We start from the raw sequence: 24,216 nt of genomic DNA, 5'->3' as shown, positions 1-24,216 counted from the left end.
CCAAATCGTAGTATGTTTAAAAAGTATTCCAAAGATTCCCGGATGGTCTACTACTTAACGATCAATGCACACTCTTAACTGCTAATATTGCCCGCAACACACTGCGCCGTGAACGAGGATTCGATTAGAACTACAAACACGCATAAAAAGTGTTAAAAAACTACAAACATGGAGGATATGCGCGACCAACGGACAGGTAGAGAAAGGGGTTTGAGTGATAAATAATCAGTGTGTAACCTGATAAAAACTATTTTTTAAATGTTATCCGCGTTATATTCCATGTGCAGCAACATTTATAATGATAGGTTTGGTCATTAACGTTTAAATGCATAATTAAGCAAACACAAGAGCAGAGTTCTCGGAATGAAAGACTCCTGAAAGAACGTGCCTCTTGCTACACTTAATGGCAATATTGCACTGGTCTGTTGGACTTGGTTGAACAAAAATAAACAATATTTTGTTGCTTAAGCTTATGTATTCAGTCATTATTCAATGGTATACTAAAAATCCATGTAAAAATCTTAATTCTCACTGTTCTCAGGTCAAATATTTACATGCGATTAAAATGCGATTAATTTCGATTAATTAATTACAAAGCCTCTAATTAATTAGATTAAATTTTTTAATCGAGTCCCGGCCCTAATATATATATATATATATATATATAATATATATATATATATATATATATATATATATATATATATATACTTTTTTCGTTGCGTAAGAGTTATAGGTCTGGCTTCCGGTCTCATCCGTGTCCAGCTGTTTTTGCTGCTTGATATTGCAAATTGGTGTGTCCTTACCATATTATTTTAATGTATTATCTTAATTATAACCACACTGGTTTGTAGTGCAAACAGTTTTTACCGTTTACTGTGCATTGTTATTCTTCTCGTTTTTTTCCTTATAGTGGATAATGAACCAGAAGTCTTCCGCGTTGAGGAAATATATTTTAATTTACACACATATGGGGATACAAATGACACCCATTGGGTATAATTAGTAGCATGTATTTTATTACATTTTTTAAACGGATGTTTTTTGGAATTGTGTTCCCTATGATTAACTGCGCTGCAAGGCCATGAACAATATATGTGTTTTCCAAACATCTTGTTCTTCTGAATGACTGTATGCGTGTGAATGAATGGAATTCGGGACACACAATTTTGTGGTTTTTTGATTTATTTATTTTGGCAGTTTCCTTCAAACAGGCTTTCAGTGAAACTCTAGTAATACTTCTGTTTATACTGATGATTTTGACAGTGTGGGTGAATTTTAAAAATGTCGACCTAGTTTACAACCCCTCATAAACTTGTCAAGCACTGAGGCGAATAAGGCAAGATTTCCTTTGTAACGAGGTTGTTAGAAAGCAAAGAATGTTTGCTCCTGACAAAATATTTGCCACAATACCTCATCTAAAATAGCCTTGTTTTTCCAGAAATGAATCCTTCCTGGCTTTGCCCATCGGGTGCCTCTGTTTTCCTGCCATTCTTTTCGACTATCACTTGATTCTCTTCTGCCTTCCTGCTTTGAGCCTCTAGAGCTGGTATATTAGTGCTTCCCGGTCAATCACAGCTGAAGGGAGTTTTTATTAAGAGCCTGTTTGGCAAAAGTACAAATAATAAAATCCTTAATTTTTTGTCAATATAAACACTTAAAATATTAAATGTATTATTAAAATAATTATAATATTTTGTGTATATATTTCATTATTATTATTGTACAGATAAATGCATAAACACACATAAATAAAACAATGTTTACTTCATTATATTATTATATACTATTATTAGGGCACAAATAAATACATAAACACACAAACATATTTTCTATGTACAAATATATAATAAAATAATAAATATATTATTAAAATAATTATATTAATTATTTTTATATATTTAGTTACATTACTATATACTATTATTAAGGTACCAATAAATACATAAACACACATAATAATAAAATAATATTTTTAAATATACACACGTATAATAATAGTGTTAATAAAATAATGTATATTTCATTATATTCTTATCATTGATATTCTTATTCTTATTATTTATTATATTATGATAATAATATAATTATTATTAATAATATCATGAAATAATAATAAATAATTAGTAACTAACTATTACTATAATAATAAATAATACATTATATTATTGTATACTATTAGGGTACAAATAAATACATAAACACAAACAATAATAAAATAAAATAATAAAATCCTATTTGTTATATACACATACATATAATAAAATATTTAATGTATTAAATAATTATTAATTATTTTTAATTTATTTCATTATTATATTATATTATAAGGGTACAAATGAATATATAAACGCATACAATAATAAAATAAAGTTTTTTATTAAATATATACATATAATATTAAAAGTATTATTACAATCATATATATTTCATAAATATTATTATTATTGCTATTATTAATAATAATTCTAATTCTATTATTATCATAATATAATTAATGGTAATATAATTTTATTATTATTATTAATAATAATAAAATACAATTCTAAAATATTAAATATATTTTTACAATAATTATATTTATTATTTTAATATATTTCATGATATTATTTTATACTGTTATTAGGGTACATAAACAAACACATAAAATAAAATTATAATAAAATATATTTTTTAAATATACACAAAATAAAAATAATTTATTAAAATTATGTATATTTCATTATATTATTATCATTTATATTATTAATATAAAAGAATACAAAATAAAATATTAAATGTACTATTATAAGATGTTTATACTATTATTACTATTATTATTTATATTATTATTCAAGTACAAATACATACATAAACACACATAATTATAAAATTAAATAATAAAATCCTATTTTGGGATTTACATATAAAATATTAAATATATTATTGAAATGATGTACATTCTATTTTTGATATTATTATTAATAATAATTCTATTATGATAAATACATAATTATTATAACAAATAAAGTATTTAATGTGAAAAATGTTGTATTTAACATTTTTTGTGGTTAAAAGAAGATTTGAGCATGTTGATATGATTTCCAAATGGTTTAGTTGGAAATATCCAAAGATTTTAACTCTTTTTTATGAGGATTCATAACAAAACACAACATACTTGATAGACCATAAGTATCTATTAATATTCTTTATTTGTTTCTACAGTTGACAACATGAGGAAAATATTCAAATAGATACTAAGGAAATGCATCTAGTCTAAACAATCTGAACACAAAAAGAGTGCTACAATATGAGGCATTAAAAAAAAAATTACAAAAGAAGATTTAAGAGCACAAGTCAATGTGTCTTTACTGCAATGAAAACAACTCTGAGGAAAAACCAAAAACGCTAACATCAGTACAGAATCCAAACCAAAGAAAATCAAACGCATGCAGCCTAAATGCAGAAATCATGCTAGTAGAATATTCTTCAGTGTTTGTTACCTTGAATACCACTTCAGTTCTTCTCAGAAAATAAGATCTCAGAGAAATACTGCCCATATAGCTTCTCCTAAAGCTCTATTAATATTAATTCATATTAATACTCGTATCATATTGCACAAGCCCAAAATTGTAAATTTATTCGAGTGGATAAGATGGGGTGAGGGGGTCACAATACATCATTTCGAAAACATTATGTAGATTGGACAGTCATATCACAGATTCAGTGCCACCGTAAAAATTATTCCAAATTAGATTCGCACCCTCCCGCATCTCATTACACAACCAAGCTGGGTACGTCAAACCTTATAATATGTCACCCTGGACCACAAAACCAGTCATGAGGGTCAATTTTCACCTGAAAGGTGAATAAATAGCTTTCAATTGATGTATGGTTTGTTTAGAATAGGACAATATTGGAAAATCTGGAATCTGAGGGTGCAAAAAAATCTAAATGTTGAGAAAATCGTCCAAATGAAGCTCTTTGCAATGCAATGCACAGTTTTGATATATTTACAGTAGGAAATTTACTAAATATCTTCATGGAACATAATCTTTACTTAATATCCTAATGATTTGTGGCATAAATTGATCATACAATGTATTTTTGGCTATTGCTACAAATATACCTGTGCTACTTAATACTGGTTTTGTGGTCCAGGATTACATATAATAAAAAAAAAATAAAAAAAATAGTACACATTTGCTGACATAAGGGAAAAAAAAAAAAATGAGACCACTTTGGCTTTTAAGTGTTTTTATACTCAAAAATGTGGTTTATTTCAGAATTATACTGGAATAAAATAATTAAAATAATATTCAGTAGCAAACTGCACCTGAGATCCATGGCCATTCATTCAAATGAAACAAAATCAAATAATAATCGATGATTGACTGTCACATTTTATATTTATGTTTGTGAGGTTGTATAAAAACGCATTAGTCTAGTTAAAAATCTAACTGATTTAAACCAAACAATGTTCAAATGGCTACTTTCATTACATAATATACAAATTAGCATTAAGCACAATTATGTTTTGTGACTTGCTAATTTACTTCATAAAATAAGACATAAAATATCTTGACTGCATTTATAACCAAACTAAAACTGATTCTGAAAATAAATAAACTGTGACTTATTTGGCATGTAGTCTTTTTTTCCAATATCGGAGTTAAATTTGAGTTACACAATAAAGTTATAAAAACGTAAGCTATTCCTAATATGGTCATCTAAGGTAAATAAACATATACATTAGCATTGATTTCATCTTCAAGGGCCACTGCATCAGACTAGCGTACAAAGTATTTAATGTGAAACGCGCCACGCTGTGGGTTTGAGCTTCATTTGCTGCTGGCCGCCGTGACGTGGGTCCCCAGCTGTGGAGGGTGGTGTGGCGATGGTGCCCTCTTTTGCTAAGAGTGAGGCAGTGCAGGCGTGGTTGAGGGAAGAAGGAATGGAGGGAAGTATAAAAGAGGAGAGGAGAGAGAATGAGAGAGAAATAGGGGGAGGGAGGAGTTCTACTCATCGCAGCCCAGCAGCTCCATTCGCAGGGTAATGCGTTCATGCCACGCCCACGGCAGGATGCGGACGAATCGCGCGTAGAAGGGGGGCTCGAACACGTTCTTTTTGTGCACGTTGTTGTCGCTGTTGCCAGGGAAAATCTGCAGGTGAAGCAGAAGGAAATAAAGATGGGGTGAGACAAGGACGTGACAGACGGATGGAGGGGAAACAAAAAAACAGAATGTACACAAGATGTGCGGCCAACGCTGTGGCCAGTCGAAAAGATGTGGGGGGAGTTCGGAATCTGTTAGACGAAAATTGTCATCGTTGTGTCGTTCCAAAAGCTGGAGGACTTACTTTCTTCTGTGGAATGCAAAAGATGATTTTGAGGAATGTTTTAACTTTTTTTGTGCGACACATCAACATATTGTTCTCTACAGACTTTGATTTTGATCTGTAAACCCTACATTTCCTCAAAAATGCTTTTATGTTCCACAGAAGACAGACACAGCGGTCTGGAATGATATGAGGGTGAATAAACTGGCTGAATTTTCATGTTTATGTGAAGTATTCCTTTACGTTTTATCATATTTTATTGGTCGGCATACTGATATCGTATTCACAGATCCTAAAAGTAATGCTGAGAACATAAACATTATAGCCAATGCTGCTTTTTTTATTTTTTATTATTAGTTATATGCTATTACAGTATTAATTTAAATAACTAATAATGTTTTAAATAACTTACATATTAATATTTTCAGTTTTAAATTAACTTATTTTTAGTTTTTGTTATTTTTTCTATTGAGCTTCAAGTCTTTTTTCCTCACAATTTTGAGTTTACATTTCGCAATTCTGACTTGTTTTCTCGCAATTGCGAGTTTACATCTTGTAATAATTTTCTCACAAATGCGAATTTATATCTTGCAGTTCTGACTTTTTTCTTGCAATTGTGAGTTTATATCTCGCATTTTTTTCCCCTCAAATGCGAATTTGTCTCTCGCAAATCTGACTTGTTTTCTCGCAATTGCGGGTTTATATCTCGCTATTCGTTTTTTCTCCCATATGCGAATTCGGATCTCGCAATTCTGACTTTTTTTTCTCATAAATGCGAATTTGTATCTTATAATTCTGACTTTTTTTCTCACAATAGTGAGTTTATCTTGCAATTCTGACTTTATTTCTTGCAATTGTTTATCTCGCAATTCTGACTTTATTTCTTGCATTTGTTTATCTCACTATTTTGACTTTTTTCGCAATTGCTAGTTTATATCTCACAATTTTGACTTTACTCACAAATGCGTGTTTGTATCTTGCAATTCTGACTTTATTTCTTGCAGTTGTGTTTATATCTCGCAATTCTGACTTTTTCTTCTCACAAATGCGTTTGTATCTTGCAATTATGACCATTTCTTGCAATTGTGTTTAAATCTCACAATTCTGATTCTTTTTTCGCAATAGTGAGTTCATTTCTTACAATTCTATTTTCTCACAAATGCGAGGTTATATCCCGCAGTTCTGACTTTTTTCTTGCAATTGCGAGTTTATATCTCGCAATTCTTTTTTCTCACAAATGCAAATTCGTATCTCGCAATTCTGACTTTTTCTCAAATGTGAGTTTGTATCTTGCAATTCTGACTTTATTTCTTGCAATTGTTTATCTCACAATTTTGACTTTTTTCGCAATTGCTAGTTTATATCACAATTCTGACTTTTTTTTGCAATTGCGAGTTTGTATGTCACAATTCTGACTTTTTTTTTGCAATTGCAAGTTTGTATCTTGCAATTCTGACTTTATTTCTTGCAATTGTTTATCTCACAATTTTGACTTTTTTGCTCACAAATGCGAGTTTGCGTTTCGCAATTCTGACTTTTTTTCTCACAAATCCATGTTTGTATCTTGCAATTCTGACTTTATTTCTTGCAATTGTGCTTTTTATCTCACAATTCTGACTCTTTTTTTGCATACAATGCAAAAATTTTTTATATCATACAATGCTGACTTTCTCACAATAGCAAGTTTATCTCACAATTCTGACTTTATTTCTTGCAATTGCAAGTTTACATAGTACAATTCTGACATTTTTCTTGCAAATGCGTGTTTGTTTCTTGCAATTCTGACTTTATTTTTTGCAATCGTTTATATCTCGCAATTCACAAATGAGTTTATATTTTGCAATTCTGACTTTTTTCTCATAAATGCGAATTTATATCTCGCAATTCTGACTTTTTTCCCCCTCACAATTCTGAATTTATGGATTTTTATGAGCATTCTTGCAAATGCGCTTGTATCTTGCAACTCTGAGTTTATATATTGCAGTTCTGACTTTTATTCCTCGCAATTCCAAGTTTAATGTTTTTACTGTTTTGTAATGAAAACAACATATAACAACACTGACATAACTTCATAAAATTACGGTTGAACCACTAATGGACTATTTTAAACGATATCCTTACTACCTTTTTGGGTCTTGAACATGGTAGTAGGGTTGCTGTGTACGCAGGATTAGAAAGCTCTTAGATTTCCTCAAAAATATCTTAATTTGTGTTCCAAAGATGAACTAAGGTCTTACGAATTTGGAACGACATGAGGGTAGTAATTAATGACAGAACTTTAATTTTTGGGTCAACTATCCCTTTAAATCAAGCTTAGGAACCAACCTTATCTGTTTTCGATTTGTCGTCTTTGAGTACAGTCCAGTATTTGCCGTCATCACTGTGAGCCACTTTAAAGGCGGACACAAACTGAACGTTGCCAAAGTCTTTGGCCCCTTGCGTGATGATTCCTGTGATGCGCTTTGGTCTGAGCAGGTCCACCTAAAAACATACATAAAACATAAAGATAAAAACAACTCAACAAGTGGACTTACATAAAAACACTGCCATTTAGTTACAATGATCTGTGTTATGACACATTCACTAGTGGCCTCCAGATAATTGCGTAATTGTAAGAGATTTGTTGTTTGTAAATGATGGCCTCTCAGGACAGTGCAGATTGAAAAACAAGGCGCTCCAATAGCGTTCAGCCTCTGAAAGGTCATCCAATGTGTTAAAGTACTAAGATCCCAAAGCAACGGTCAAGAATGAACTCACTTCCTATTCAAATATTGCCTGACATTAAGAAAAGGGAAGACACTCAAACTTAACATGGACAGTATCCAGGCAAAACTCCCACCTTACAAAAATGAGTTTGTTTAAAGTTGCCAGCATTTTGCCTTCGCTTTGCATCTTAAAAATTCAGTTAAAGGTATACTCCAGATGTTACACATGACTGTAAATGTAAATATCTGAAGTGATTCTGTCACTTGAAAGTTTGTCATCTCACCTGCAGCCACTCGGAGCGGTTATTGATGGCTGCCGTCCAGGCGTTGGTCTTGCCCTGCTTGTCCAGACGAGCGTAATGCGGGTGCCAGGTGAACGACTCGATCCCCCAGGTGCGGAAAGCGCTGGAAGCCGTCATCTGCCTGTCATCGATCAGCCGTGACTTGATACCTAGCGGCTCGGAGCAACCTGTCGTGTTCAAATACACTGTGAAGTGAGACAACAGAAAGAGGGAGGGGACGGGGACAGGAAGTGGCAGAGAGATGGATGGGAAGCATGTCAGCACAAGCGGCACAAACCACATCAGCGGCGAGCAAGTTTCATGCAGGTGAGCGGCAAGATGCTGTGTGTGATGGGTTTGTGTGAAGCGCATGCAGGCGAGAGCCAGCGGTGTGTGAAGCGTGCTGTGATGGACAGCCTGAGAGACACAGATGGGACAGCGAAGTGGGCAAAACTGTGAATGAAACATTGACATCTGCACCATTGCAATGATTAGAAATCAGACTTTCATATAGGGATGCATTATATACCATAATATCAGCTGATATTAGAATTTTTAAAAAGAAATGATCAGTATCATTGATATTAAATATTCCATTTTCTTGCTAATTTTCTCTGCAAGATCTAAAAAAAAAAAATAGAAATTTAATAACACTGTTAAATATTTGATCTCTAAATGAATATCTATTTTTCATACTGTACATTAAAATATTCTAATGCCTGGATTCACTTGTAGTATTTTATATATATATATATATAAAATAAAAAAATACATATCATATCATTATATAGTGGTATATTTTAATATCAGCCATTCAAAATAGTCTAATTACATAATTTATACATCAGAATTGTTTTAATAAATTTATTAAATTCCACATATTTTTATTAATTATTTTTATAAATAAATATTATATAAATAAATAATATAATTTTAAAACAAATTGTATAATTATTTACCAATTTATAATGGTCATTTTTTAATGTTAATTTATTTAATGTTAATTTATTTAATATATTTTATATAATATTATAATAGTATATATTAATATCAGCCATTACAAATTGGCCAATTATATAATTTATACATTCATTTTATAATTTATTGGGGGTTTTTTTATTTGTTAAATTGCACATATTTTTATTAATACATTTTATATGTATTAAAAATAAATAATATAATTTTAAAATAAATTGTATAAATATTCACCAATTTATAATAATCATTTATCAACGTAAATGTAAAACATATATTACATAATATTATTCGCCAAAATATGATGGTCATTTATCAATGTAAATTTTATTAATATATTTTACATAATACTATAATAGTATATATTAATATCATCCATTAAAAATTGGCCAATAACAATTTATACATTCATTTTACAATTTATTATATTTTTTTCATTAATTTATTAAATTGCACACATTTGTATTAATTTGTTTTATATTTATTATAAATAAATACAATTTTAAAATAAATTGTATAATTATTTACCAATTTATAAGTCATTTAATCAAATGTAAATTTTATTAATATATTTCACATAATATTTTAATAGTATATTTTAATATCAGCCATTAAAAATGGGCCAATTACATAATTTATATATTAATTTTAATTAAAAAAAATTAAATAAATTATTAAATTGCACACATTTTTATTGATTAATTTTATATTTATTATAACTAAATATTATAATTTTAAAATAAATTGTATAATTATTCACCAATTTATAATAGTCATTTATCAATGTAATTTTTATTAATATATTTTACATTATATTTTAATAGTATTTTTTAATATCAGCCATTAAGAATTGGTCAATTACATAATGTATAAATTCATTTTTAGAATTCATTGTTTTCTAAATTAATTTATTAAACTGCATACATTTTTAATAAATTTTTATATTTATTATAAATAAATGATATAATTTTAAAATAAATTCTATAAGATTCACCAATTTAGAATGGTCATTTATCAATGTATATTTTAATATCAGCCATTAAAAATGGGCCAATTACATAATTCATACATTAATGTTATAATTTATTATACATTGTTTTAAATTAATTTATTAAATTGCACACATTAATTTTACATTTATTATAAATAATTTTATAATATACTATTCAACTAGTCATTTATCAATGTAAATTTAATTAATGTATTGTATATAATTTTATAATGTATTTATTGTAAATAAATAATATACTTTTAAAATAAATTGTATTATTACTCACCAGTTTATAAAGATCATTTATCAATGTAAATGTAATTAATATATTTTACATTAATATTATAATAGAATATTTTAATATTAGCCACTTATTTTATACATTTTGTTAAACTAATTTATTAAATTGTATATATTTAATGAATTTATTATTATTATTATTATTATTTATTAAATTGTATAATTATTCACTAATTTAAAATAATCATTTAATTAAATATACATTGATAACTGGCCAAAACAATATATAATATATATAAATAATTGTCGGTTTATCATATCAACCAAAATGTTCTAATGTATCAGTGCATCCCTACTTGTATATAATATAATAAAACATAATATAATATAAAACAAGAAAAGGCTTGATCTTTCCTAAACGCTAACAGAAAAGTAGAACGAAATGTACCAAGCACATACCACACAAATGAACTATATGCAGCTCAAAAGTGTGTCAAATGTCCTAAATAAGTCAGATGTCTGAAAGCTCCCGGCTCAGAACATTTACTGGCTAGAGTCCTGGTACAGAAAAAAAATAGATGTGACTTGTTTCTTCAGCCAAATACAGGCTGCGGCCCTCATCTTAACCGCAAACGAAGATGAGCAGGAAATTGAGCAAATTGTGATGCTGCTTACTCACTTTATTTTTCCATAAAACCACAGCATACTACCATATTCTAAAGGAGTTGTTTTGTCATGTGGGATCCATAAATCTATTCATAAGAATGTATAAACAAACATTCAAAAATATCACGGGGACTTTACCATTGAGTTCACAGCCCACCAGCTCCATTCTCAGCGTACAGGCTTTACGGCACACAACAGGGATGATTCGGACGAACTGAGCTATGATCGGAGGGTCGAACAAATTGGTCTTTGTCCCATCGTTGTCCATATTACCAACGAAGATCTGAAGAACAGAAATGTATACATTTATTAGTTACTTAAAATGTATAAATCACTTGTTTTTCTACTGTCCAACAGCGACACCAACAGGTAATGTTACGTCTCTCACCTCCCCTGAGCCCATTGAGTTTTAACAGACCCCATAAAGTGTGCAGTGAGTTTGGTGGGGGGTAATTAAGAATGAATGGAGGAAAGTCGCGTGAGATCACGATTTGATTGGATAAGACTGGTTATGTTCGGCTGTGATTGGTTCATGCGATAAATCCCGCCTCTTGTGTTCGTGTGAGTTTCGCGTTCGTGAATCAGTTTTAATGAACAATATACACGGTGTTAATAGGAAGATTCCTTTAAAAATGTAAGTTAACAACTCACACACTTAGATATCACCACTTTGTTACGTCAAAAGAGTTCAAATGGCATGAACACATGATCTATGGGAGTTTTTAGTAAGTTATCAACTATTAAAAAGAATAGCTGAACTTAAGGTCACAAATTAAATATATTGTTCAAATTGTTACTGCCTTGAGTTATTTTGGAATAAATGTAAAATGCTTAAAAACACTAACTTGATGAGATTCAAACTAGCTTTGATAAATATAATATTGTTTACATTGTTAATGTAAAAATATAAAACCAGATTTTTTTCCCCTTCTTCTTTTTATATTCTATAATAAATATGAAATTAATATATACACAATATAATATATAATCATTTATAGAATAAATATACTAATATATAACTATTATATTACTATTATGTATGAATTTATTGTTTACCCTTCTCCCAGACTCAAACTTTAATCTTAAAGCATGAAAATCCATCTGAAATTACAAATTACTATTAGGTTTAAAATTACGGTAATCTAAACAAACAAATAATCAGAAAATCTTTCAATATGTTTAGGAATAAAAATTATTTACACTACTAGTCAAAAGTTTTGGACCGTAAGATTCTCACCAAGCAACAGTAAAATTTAAAATAATGGCTTTCTATTTGAATATAATTTAAAATATAATTTATTTCTGTGATCAAAGCCAAATTTTTTGCATCATTACTCGTCTTAAGTGTCACATGATCCTTCAGAAATCATTCTGATATGCTGATTTGCTGTTCAAGAAACATTTTTATTATTATTATCAATATTTAAAACAGTTGAGTACATTTTTTTCAGGATTCTTTGATAAATAGAAAGATCCAAAGATCAGCATTCATCTAAAAAAAAAAGCTTTTGTAACATTATACACTATACCATTCAAAAGACTGGCGTATTTATAGAAATGAACAGTTTTATTTAAGAACGCTTTAAATTGTTGAAATGTGATTATAAAAACATTTACAATGTTACAAAAGAGTTCTATTTCAGATAAATGCTGTTCTACTCTAAATTCTACTCAGCTGTTTTCAACATAATAATTATAATATGTATTTTGATCAGCAAATCAGAATATTAGAATGATTTCTGAAGGATCGTGTGACCGGAGAAATTATGAAAAAAAAAATCAGCTTTGAAATCACAGGAATAAATTACATTTTAAAATATATTAGAATAGAAAACAGTTACTTTAAATAGTAAAAATATTTCAAAATGCTAGTTTTTGCTGTACTTTGGATTAAATAAATGCAGACTTGGTGAGCAGAAGAGACTTCTTTAAAAAAAAAAAAAATCTTACTGTTCAAAAACTTTTGACTGATAGTGTATATAACTGCATCGAACCAAAAGTGCTCAGTGACCCAAACACACAAATTCCAAACCAAAACAGACACTAAAAATAAAACAAAACAAAATAATAAGTGAATCATCACCAAGTCTTTGCTCTGGCCCTCGAGTCTGTACGTGGTGTAGGTTCGCCCATCCAAACTGGATGCCACCTTGAAGGCTTTGATGAACTCTGCTGTGCCCATGCGACTGGCACCCTGGGTAATGATGCCAGTGAAACGCATCTTCCTCTGCAGGTTGATCTATCATAAAATAAGTCGTTTATTAAGCCATTTTTAGCTGAATACAGATAATATTTCCAAACCAACTCCAAATCATTAAACTGAACAGACTTGTTTACCTCGATCCAGGGGTTCTTGTCATGTGTCGCAGAGGTCCAAGCATTAACAAGTCCCTTGTTATTCAGCCGGGCCAATTCGGGCCCCCAGCGCTGCAGTCCCAAAATGCCGTAGTACACCGAAGAGGCAGAAATCTGAGACTCGGCGATGCCTCCTCCTTCCATTCCCAGCAGAGAGATGCATCCTGGGAACCAGAGCCAGACATTAGCTGATATATTAGCGCTCAGGAGACAAACAGGCTTACTGTGCGACAGACAGATGGATAAACAGTGTGATGACCGCATTCACAGGGGAGAGACGTAGCCATTGTGTGCTGAATGAAGTCACCGATTGAAAAGCCAAATATGTGGAGGAAATAAAGTGAAAAACCGTTTGCTGGACATGGGTGTACTGGCGGTGTCCTACTTACGCAGATTGCAGTGCTTTCCCACATAGGGTGAGGGACATTTACAGGTGAAATCGCCATCAAGATCTCGACAGGTGCCTCCGTTCTGACAGGGCTGGCCGGCGCAGTCGTTCACATCTGCGGGAATCAGAAGGTTTCGGTAAAGCTCATCAAAACTGGTTTGGACAAGTGAAAGAGTTGTCAAAAGCAAAGCAGTTTTCTTTGCGACCTCTAAGTGGCGCTCACTGGCAACATGCAACTTCTACACAATGGCCTGAGGAACATAAAGACTAAATGTTTTGCTTCAAATAATGAAATGATCTAATATACAGTTTATTCTGCAAAATGGTTTCCAAATGAAGCTTGTAACATGAAAAATCTCTTTTATGTTTCTTGAACAGCAGATCAGCATATTAGAATGATTTCTGAAGAATCATGTGACACTGAAGACTACAGTAATGATGCTGAAAATTAGCTTTGATCAACGGAAAATAAATTATTTTTTAAACTATATTCAAATAGAAAGCAGAGAGAGAATTCTTTAAAAAATTATTATTTTGGGCCATAATACACATATAAATACATTATTATTGTTCGAACAGTTTTTTTAGTTTTGATTCCCTCAACAATTTCATATACGTAACACGAGTCACCAAATAAAACTCTTTATTAAATAATAATAATAATGTTTTTTTTAATAAAATTGTTAAGTAAAAACATCTTTATTAATAATACAAAACTCAAAACAAATCTCATATTTAAAAAAAATTATATGGTGGTTTTGATTAAAAAAAGAAGTAAAAATTATAAAATAAAAATCACTTAAGTATAACAAAATCAAACCAAGTGGCATTTATGTTAAATATTTTTTTTAAATCAGATTTTAAATGATCAAATAACAATAAATATATACACTACCAGTCAAAAGGATTTGCACAGTAAGATTTTTTTATATTTTTTGAAAAAGTTTCTTCTGCTCAGCAAGCCTGCATTTATTTCCAAAGTACAGCAAAAACAGTAAAATGTGAAATATTTTTTTTATTTACAATAACTGTTTTTTATTTGAATATATTTCAAAATGTAATTTATTCCTGTGATTTCGAAGCTGAATTTTTAGCATCATTACTCCAGTCACATGATCCTTCAGAAATCATTCCAATATTCTGATTTGCTGGTCAAAAAAAGATTTATTATTATTAATATGATGTTGAAAACAGCTGAGTAGATTTTTTTCAGGTTTCTTTGATAAATAGAAAGTTTAGAAGAACAGCATTTATCTGAAATAGAAATCTTTTGTAACATAAATGTCTTTTTACCCTTTTTCATCAATTTAAAGCATCCTTGCTAAATAAAACTATTCATTTATATAACCCTATAAAAAATAAATAAAAATAAATACTGACTCCAAGCTTTTGAATGGTATAGTGTATAATGTTACAAAAAGTTTTTAATTTCAGATAAATATTGATCTTTAAATCTTCCTATTCATTAAAGAATCCTGATAAAAAAAAAAAAAAGTCCTCATCCGTTTTAAATATTAATAATAATAATAAAACAAATCTTGAACAGCAAATCAGTAATGATGCTGAAAATTCAGTTTTGATCACAGGAATAAATTACATTTTAAAATATATTCAAATAGAAAGCAGATGTTTTAAATGGTAACAATATTTTTAACAATGTACTGTTTTTGCTGTACTTTGGATCAAATAAATGCAGACTTGGTGAGCAGAAGAGACTTCTTTAAAAAAACATAACTAATCTCACTATTCAAAAACTTTTGACTGGTAGTGTATATATCGCTTTTACAAAATAAACCATGATGTCTTTTAAAAGTTGTTTTTACGGTATTCATTTGTCCAAATACAATATTTAATTTTTATTGTAAAGGTTTTTTTTTGCTATACAGTGACAACTCGAATATGAACTACATGTGCACTGAGTTCAATTAATCCCAGCTGTATTCCCTTGGTTTTGACAGCTACGTGAAGAACTGATGATGATTTTTCTCCATGTTTACAATCTTTCAAAATTCTGTTCCGAGAAACGTGTGCTCATCCAGTCAGAAATGTATCACTCCGATAAACTTGTCCAGGATGTGGGTATAAAATTAAGGCCAGAAAGGTTTTCAACCTGGTTTGTGACCCAGAATTGAGGCCACATAAAAGGAACCCACATATGACGCAGCATAATCTCGGCACGACTGGATCTTTAGAGTCGGTCAATAAGAGGATATAAGAGACTGAGGCAGACCTGCTGAGTTTCTAATCCACTTATGAGCAACAGTGCCATAGATCAACCAACATGCTTCAAACACAAGTGTGTCAGAATTAGTAAAAGGCCAACATGATAACACAGTGAAATGATGTATAATGGTGCACATGTGCCTGAAGTACATTATGTTGTAGGGGAAAAAAAGCAATAAACAGAGAAAAAAAAAACCTCTGCATTAGAACATTCCAGCAAAACTGAAGGATTATCTGGTGTGTGCAGATGGAGTGTGACTGGGTGTGACCGGTCACAGTGGTCCAGTGCCAGCGCAGTGCTCAGACATACTGAAACACTTCCAAACCTCCAGAGGTCAGCGAGCAATACTTCTCCTTAAGTGTTAAGAGCGGTCACTTTGTGTTGGACTGACCTAAAATGACCAGCTGGATGTTGCTTTAAACTGCATTTTTTGCATAATCCATGTAAACTCTGAATTAAAGGATTAGTTCACTTCCTGAATCAAAAATTCCTGATAATTTACCTACCCCCATGTCATTAAAAATGTTCATGTCGCAAAGAAATGAAAGGTTTTGAGGAAAACATTTCAGGATTTTTCTCCAAGTTGTGTTTTTTAATGGGGACCAACAGGTTGAAGGTCCAAATTGCAGTTTCAATGCAGCTTCAAAGGGCTCTACATGATCCAAGATGGGGAATAAGGGTCTTATCTAGTGAAAAGGGCAATTTTCTGCAAAAAAAAATAAAAATAATAATAATTATATACGTTTTAACCACAAATGCTCGTCTTGCACTAGCTCTGAGAGACACTTCCACCTACGTCACGTGTGCGATAGTGCAAGTGCAAGACGAGAATTTGTGGTTAAAAAGTATATAAATGTAACTTTTTTTAGGAAATGACCGATTGTTTTACTAGATAAGACCCTTATGTCATGGGTGGGATCATGTAGAGCCCTTTGAGGCTGCAATTTGGACCTTCAACTCATTGGCTACCATTGAAGTCCACTATATGGAGAAAAGTCCTGGAATGTTTTCATCAAAAAACCTTAATTTCTTTTCGACTGAAAAAAGAAAGACATAACATTTTGGATGACATGGGGGTGAGTAAATTATCACTCTATATTATTCTAGAAGTGAACTAATCCTTTAATAAGATAAAGATTAGTACAATGTTTTACATTCATCTGTCTTGAGAATTCGGAGTAATAAAGTCGCAATTTCCAGAAATAAACTCGCAATTCTGAGTAATAAAGTCCCAATTCTGAGAAATGGTCACAATTCTAAAAAAATAGTAAACTCTGAAAAATAAAGTTGCAATTTTAGGAAATAAAGTCTTTATTTCTCGAAATTGCGACTTTATTACTCAGAATTGCGACTTTATTTCTCAGAATTGGGACTTGAGTAAAGTCCCAATTCTGAGAAATAGTCGCAATTCTAAAAAAATAGTTAATTCTGAAAAATAAAGTCGCAATTTTAAGAAATAAAGTCGCAAATCTGAGAAATAGCCGCAATTCTGAAAAAATTGTCAATTCTGAAAAATAAAGTCGCAATTAAGAAATAAAGTCGCAATTCTGAGAAATACAGTCAGAATTCTGAGTAATAAAGTCGCAATTTCAAGAAATAAAGTCCCAATTCTGAGTAATAAAGTCCCAATTCTGAGAAATAGTCACAATTCTAAAAAAAAAAAAAAAATAGTAAATTCTAAAAAATAAAGTCACAATTTTAAGAAATAATATTGCAATTCTGAGTAATAAAGTCGCAATTTCGAGAAATAAAGTCACAATTTTCAAGAAATAAAGTCGCAATTCTGAGTAATAAAGTCCCAATTCTGAGAAATAGTAATTAATAATTCTAAAAAATAGTCAATTCTGAGAAATAAAGTCGCAATTCTGACAAATTCTGACGAATAGTCGCAATTCTAAAAAGTAAAGTCACAATTAAACTCACAATTGCAAGTTATAAAGTCAAAATTGTGTCAAATTCACAATTGTGAGAAATAAAGTCAGAATTGCGAAATAAAAACTCACAATTGTGAGAAATATAGTCAGAATTGCAACTTTATCCATGAATTGCGAGTCTGGGCTTCTATAGAGACCCCTTGATTTGTTATAACGATTTGTTGTAACAATAAAGTTGGAATTTAATACATATAAAATATATGAATGTTGTTTTGTTAAGAAACAGTCATGAAAGTATACTTTAAGTACATTTAAATTGCCTTTTATTTAATTAATATTATCTGCAAGAACAAATATTTAAAGGGACAGTTTACCCAAAAATAACAATTCTATAAAAGTTCAAGCAATTCAAACAGAAAATGTACGTTGAAGACTGACGTGGAAGAGAAGTAATTGAAGAAATAAGGCTTTATTCTTACGTAATCTCACAGCTTCATAAAATTAAGGTTGAACCACTGTACACATGGACTATTTTAACAATGTCCTTACTACCTTTCTAGGCCTTTAACATGTCAGTTGTGTTGCTGTCTATGCAGGGTCAGAAAGTGCTTGAATTTCACCTAATCTAAATCTAAAATATCTAATCTAAAATATCTTAGTTTTTGTTCTGAAGATGAACAAAGTTCTTACGGGTTTAAACGACATAAAGGTGAGTAATTAATGACTTATTTAAACAGAAATTTTCATTTTTGGTTGAACTTTCCATTTAAGATTTAAACTACACTACAAATGCACATTCAATATTATTAAGCACACTTCTTTTTCACAAGTGCCTTACAGTTTAGGTTCTTATTTCAAGCTTGGCAACTCAGAATAAACCTGTAAAATGTTAGCGGTTATTCCTAATGTTAATGCAAGAAGTGGATCATTGCTGCCCACCGAGAAGCAATTCAACACAGTAGTGCACTGTATTACCCTGAGAACGTCAATATCTAGCTACATAATGTGAAATGCAATCTTATGTCAGTTGCAACATCATCCAAATCAATAAAATGCAAGGTCAGTGGGTCTCCACTTCCAACATGTGACAGTGAAATTGGGGCATCCAAGAAAAAAAGACTGAAGCATGCTGGGAGGCAACAAAAGAAAGCTTTTACGACTTGCTGATTCTGTAATGTTGTCTTGAAACGACCTCCCCACAATACAGTAGCTACACATCGAGTCTATGCACAAGACACTAGTCGAAGGAGTCTATTTACATTTTCCACTTTTTCTTGTGTCTTTTTATGTTTGTGAAGAGTGCTGCACCATATATGTATTTTTTCATGTCAGCCTATTGTTGTTGTTGTATAATCTATCATTTATACTTGTTTGTCACTAAACAAGTAAAAACAAAACCAAGTGTTATTGGTTGCTCTCAATGTCCATCATACTGTTTTAATCTTTAATAATCTTAATCTTTTTTTTTCATTTTATTTCATTTCATTTCATTTCATTTCATTTCATTTTATTATTATTATTATTATTATTATTATTATTATTATTTAATATCACTGTTAACCTAAAACCTATAAAATTTGCCAAATGCCAATTGCCATTTAAATAGTTTTCATTAATTAAAAAAATTAAATAAATGTAAATATTTAAGCTAAAAACAAAGAAAAATTTAAAAATTTTGCCTTGGCAATTGAAATAATACAAGTTTAAATAAAAAAGAAATTGCTAAAAGTAAAACTGAAATTTTTAAAATAAAAACATATAAAAATTTATTTATTTATTTTATTTTATTTTATATCAGCCATGATCTGTGAACCATGTTGTTAAGGTTAACTAAAATTATAATAAAATAAATATAAACTTTTAAACTTAAAAAAAAAGAAAATTAGAAATGTTGCCTTACCAACTAAAATAATACAAATTTAAGTTAAAAAATTATTCAAAGTAAAACTGAAATAATAATTTGTTTATACGGTTTTGTGTTATTTTATTTTAAGTCAGGATCTGTAGACCATGTTGTTATGGTTAACTAAAATGATTACTATTTCAATAGTTTTCATTTATTTAAAAAAGAAAAGAAAAAACAAACAGGGAAAAAAAAATACATTTTAAATATTTAAATTTAAAAAAAAAAGAAGAAAAAAAAGACAATGTTGCCTTGACAAGTGAAATAATATAAATTTAAGTTTAAAATGGTTAAAAAGTACAACTGAATTAAAAATGTTAATAAAAAGGTATAAAATGTATTTTTTTATTAATTTATTTATTTAATACCAGACATGATCTGTGGACCATGTTGTTATGGTTAACTAAAATTATTATTATTTAAATAGTTTACATTAATAAAATTAATATAAATATTTAAGCTAAAAAAAGAAAAGAAAATGAGAAATGTTGCCTTGGCAAATTATACAAAATAAGTTTAAGTTTAAAAATTATTAAAAGTAAAACTGAAAAAAGTAAATAAAAACATTATTTTATTTCTTTTATATCAGCCATGATCTGTGAACCATGTTGTTACAAATAATAAAATTATTACTATTTAAATTGTTTTCATAAATTAGAGAAAACAAAGCTTAATTAAAGCTGCAAGCAGCGATGAACGGGCCCTCGCACCAGGGCTCACCGCCGCCCGGTGGCTTCAGGAACACAGCTAATGGTGGGCAGTATGCTTTTAATACAGTAAATTTAGGAGAAATATGTCAAAGTCACTTAAAAGTGCCAAATTTCCTGCTGCCAGCTGGTGGCGCTATGCCTATAACTGATTATTGGCATTTAGATGTGTTCAGGCCAGCACTTTTATCAAACATATGAAGTTTGGTGCAGATTGGCCTTGGTATGTTTGAGTTAGTGAAAGATATGATATATCCTGCTGCCAACAGGTGGCGCTATGATAATATCTGAATATTGTCCTTTAGGTATCTTCAGGCCAGGACTCTTACCAAACCTGTGTAGTTTGAGGCAGATCGGACATTTTATGGCTGAGTTATAACAACTTCTATGTCCATGGCGAAACATCAAACTTTGTCACGCCGCCACAGACACGCCCTTTAACGAAAACTCAAGATCTTCGCAATTTAACATCTCTAAGGCCTCTAGATCAGAATGACCAAATATAATGTTGATATCATTAAATCTCTAGGAGGAGTTTGATACAAGTCATTTCCTGTTGCCAACAGGTGGCGCTGTGATTATAATAGAATATTGGCCTTCAGATGTGTTCAGGCCAGGACTCTTATCGAATATGTGAAGTTTGAGGCAAATCGGACATTTTATGGCTGAGTTATAACAAGTTTTATATCCATGGCGAGACCTCGAAATTTGTCAGGCTGCCACGGACACGCCCTTTACCGAAAACTCAAGATCTTCACAATTTGACATCGCTAAGGCCTTTATATTAGACTGACCAATTTTGGTATTGATCTGTATAAATCTCTAGGAGGAGTTGGTTGAAGAGTACAGCATGACACTTCCTGTTGCCTGCAGGTGGCGCTATGACTATAACTGAATATGGGCATGTAGATGTCTTCAGGTCAGGAGTGTTATCACACATGTGAAGTTTGGGGCAGATCGGACATTTTATGGCTAAGTTATAGCAACTTCCTTTTTCATGGCGAAACATCGAAATTTGCGAGGCCGCCACGGACACGCCCTCCGATGAAAACTCTAGATCTTCACAATTTAACGTCACAAAGGGCTTTAGATTAGACTCACCAAATTTGCTGTTGATCGGAATAAATCTCTAGGAGGAGTTCGTTCAAGTACGACGCCTGAAAATGGCAAAAATGACACAAATTTTGTTGAGAATATTAATATTAACCGACTTCCTGTTGGGTTCCGGATTTTGCTCCAAGAGGCTTTTTTGTAGGTATTGGTGTGTTACATGTGTGTACCGATTTCCGTGCATGTACGTGAATCACAGCTGAAAGCGCACACCGCTGAACATCTAAAGGTGGCGCTGTCGAGCCATTTTGCCACACCCACTTCTGAAACCCATATCAGACGTAAATTTTCGCCAGGTTTGATGTGTGTGCAAAGTTTTGTGAGTTTTCGGGCATGTTTAGGTCCTCTAAAATGCGATTCATTTTGGAGAAGAATAATAATAATAATTAAAGCTGCAAGCAGCGATGAACGGGCCCTCGCACACGGGCTCACCGCCGACCGGTGGCTTTAGGAACACAGCAAATGGTGGGTAGTATGCTTTTAATACAGTAAAAATAGGAGAAATATTTCAAAGTCACTTAAATGTGCCAAATTTCCTGCTGCCAGCTGGTGGTGCTATGCCTATAACTGATTATTGGCATGTAGATGTGTTCAGGCCAGCACTTTCATCAAACACATGAAGTTTAGTGCAGATTGACCTTGGTATATTTGAATTAGTGGAAGATATTATATATATTGCTGCCAACAGGTGGCGCTATGATAATATCTGAATATTGGCCTTTAGGTGTCTTCAGGCCAGGACTCTTACCAAACCTGTGAAGTTTGAGGCAGATCGGACATTTTATGGCTGAGTTATAACAACTTCTATGTCCATGGCGAAACATCAAACTTTGTGACGCCGCCACGGACACGCCCTTTAACGAAAACTCAAGATCTTCACAATTTATCATCTCTAAGGCCTCTAGATCAGACTGAGCAAATTTAATGTTGATATCATTAAATCTGTAGGAGGAGTTTGCTACAAGTCATTTCCTGTTACCAACAGGTGGCGCTGTGATTATAACAGAATATTGGCTTTCAGATGTGTTCAGGTCAGGACGTTAATCGAACATGTGAAGTTTGAGGCAAATCGGACATTTTATGGCTGAGTTATAACAAGTTTTATATCCATGGCGAGACCTCGAAATTTGTCAGGCCGCCACGGACACGCCCTTCAACGAAAACTCAAGATCTTCGCAATTTAACATCACTAAAGCCTTTATATTAGACTGACCGATTTTGGTGTTGATCTGTATAAATTTCTAGGAGGAGTTTGTTGCAGAGTACAGCATGACACTACCTGTTGCCAGCAGGTGGCGCTATGAGTATAACTGAATATGGACATGTAGATGTCATCAGGTCAGGAGTGTTATCACACATGTGAAGTTTGGGGCAGATCGGACATTTCATGCCTGAGTTATAGCAACTTCCTTTTTTATGGTGAAACATCGAAATTTGCCAGGCCGCCACGGACACGCCCTCTGATGAAAACTCTAGATCTTCGCAATTTAACGTCACAAAGGGCTTTAGATTAGACTCACCAAATTTGGCTTTGATCCGAATAAATCTCTAGGAGGAGTTCGTTCAATTACGACGCCTGAAAATGGCAAAAATGACACAAATTTTGTTGAGAATATTAATATTAACCGACTTTCTGTTGGGTTCCGGATTTTGCTCCAAGAGGCTTTTTTGTAGGTATTGGTGTGTTACATGTGTGTACCGATTTCCGTGCATGTACGTGAATCACAGCTGAAAGCGCACACCACTGAACGTCTAAAGGTGGCGCTGTCGAGCCATTTTGCCACACCCACTTCTGAACCCCATATCAGACGTAAATTTTCGCCAGGTTTGATGTGTGTGCAAAGTTTTGTGAGTTTTCGGGAATGTTTAGGTCCTCTAAAATGCGATTCATTTTGGAGAAGAATAATAATAATAATAATAATAATTAAAGCTGCAAGCAGCGATGACCGGGCCCTCGCCGTCTGTGCAGTCGCCATCCCGATAGCATCAGGAAAACGTTGCCCAGTTGGCACATGCATTCACAGTAACCCTTTGGACTAACCCTAACTGTCTCTCCTCCTGTCTGACTCTTTCTCTTACCACCCATCCCCCCTCCTTACACTCAGCCACTTACCACACAAACACACATATAGAGTGCAGAGCAGAGTGAGATCAGATATGTTTTTTAATTTTCTTTCATTCGTGGAGTTTTGTAAAATTATGAAATGAACTGTGTTTGATCAGAATGAATAGTTATTTGTATGAAAAAAGATTCAAAGAGTTAGGATGCTGCACTTTAAATATATAATAAATCATTGAAAATTGAAAATGGAAAATGAAATTCTAAGCACACTATCTGCCTTAAAAACACAGGAAACAAATATTTGAAGGTTTTTTTTATTTTTATTTATTTGCCATGGCAACAGCATTTGATGCATCAGGGACGCCTTTACAGACTCTCGTCGGCCGTGTTTTTACATTATTCTGATGAAGTTTGAAGAA

The 24,216-nt window shown here is 31.6% G+C and overlaps 1 protein-coding gene across 2 annotated transcripts in view; it reads right to left on the bottom strand.

The window, feature by feature from the left end:
- Positions 1-3,192: 3,192 nt before the first annotated feature.
- mfge8b (milk fat globule EGF and factor V/VIII domain containing b) overlaps positions 3,193-24,216 on the bottom strand; it is a 135,882-nt gene continuing 114,858 nt past the window's right edge. Inside the window, exons 4-10 of one of the 2 annotated variants that reach the window (XM_073831760.1) lie at positions 13,919-14,032; positions 13,512-13,693; positions 13,258-13,413; positions 11,313-11,457; positions 8,306-8,508; positions 7,642-7,797; positions 3,193-5,141 (exon numbers count right to left, since the gene is read on the bottom strand). In XM_073831760.1, coding sequence (XP_073687861.1) covers positions 4,998-5,141; positions 7,642-7,797; positions 8,306-8,508; positions 11,313-11,457; positions 13,258-13,413; positions 13,512-13,693; positions 13,919-14,032 — 1,100 coding nt within the window. In that variant the 3' untranslated portion in view covers positions 3,193-4,997. The remainder of the gene's footprint in view (positions 5,142-7,641; positions 7,798-8,305; positions 8,509-11,312; positions 11,458-13,257; positions 13,414-13,511; positions 13,694-13,918; positions 14,033-24,216) is intronic. The other variant, XM_073831761.1, reaches the window with a different exon arrangement.

The sequence above is a fragment of the Garra rufa genome, chromosome 25 (genome assembly GCF_049309525.1).
Source record: "Garra rufa chromosome 25, GarRuf1.0, whole genome shotgun sequence".
Lineage (NCBI taxonomy): Eukaryota > Metazoa > Chordata > Actinopteri > Cypriniformes > Cyprinidae > Garra > Garra rufa.
Note: the sequence above shows the minus strand (reverse complement) of the source record. Positions and strands in the feature narration are given on the sequence as shown.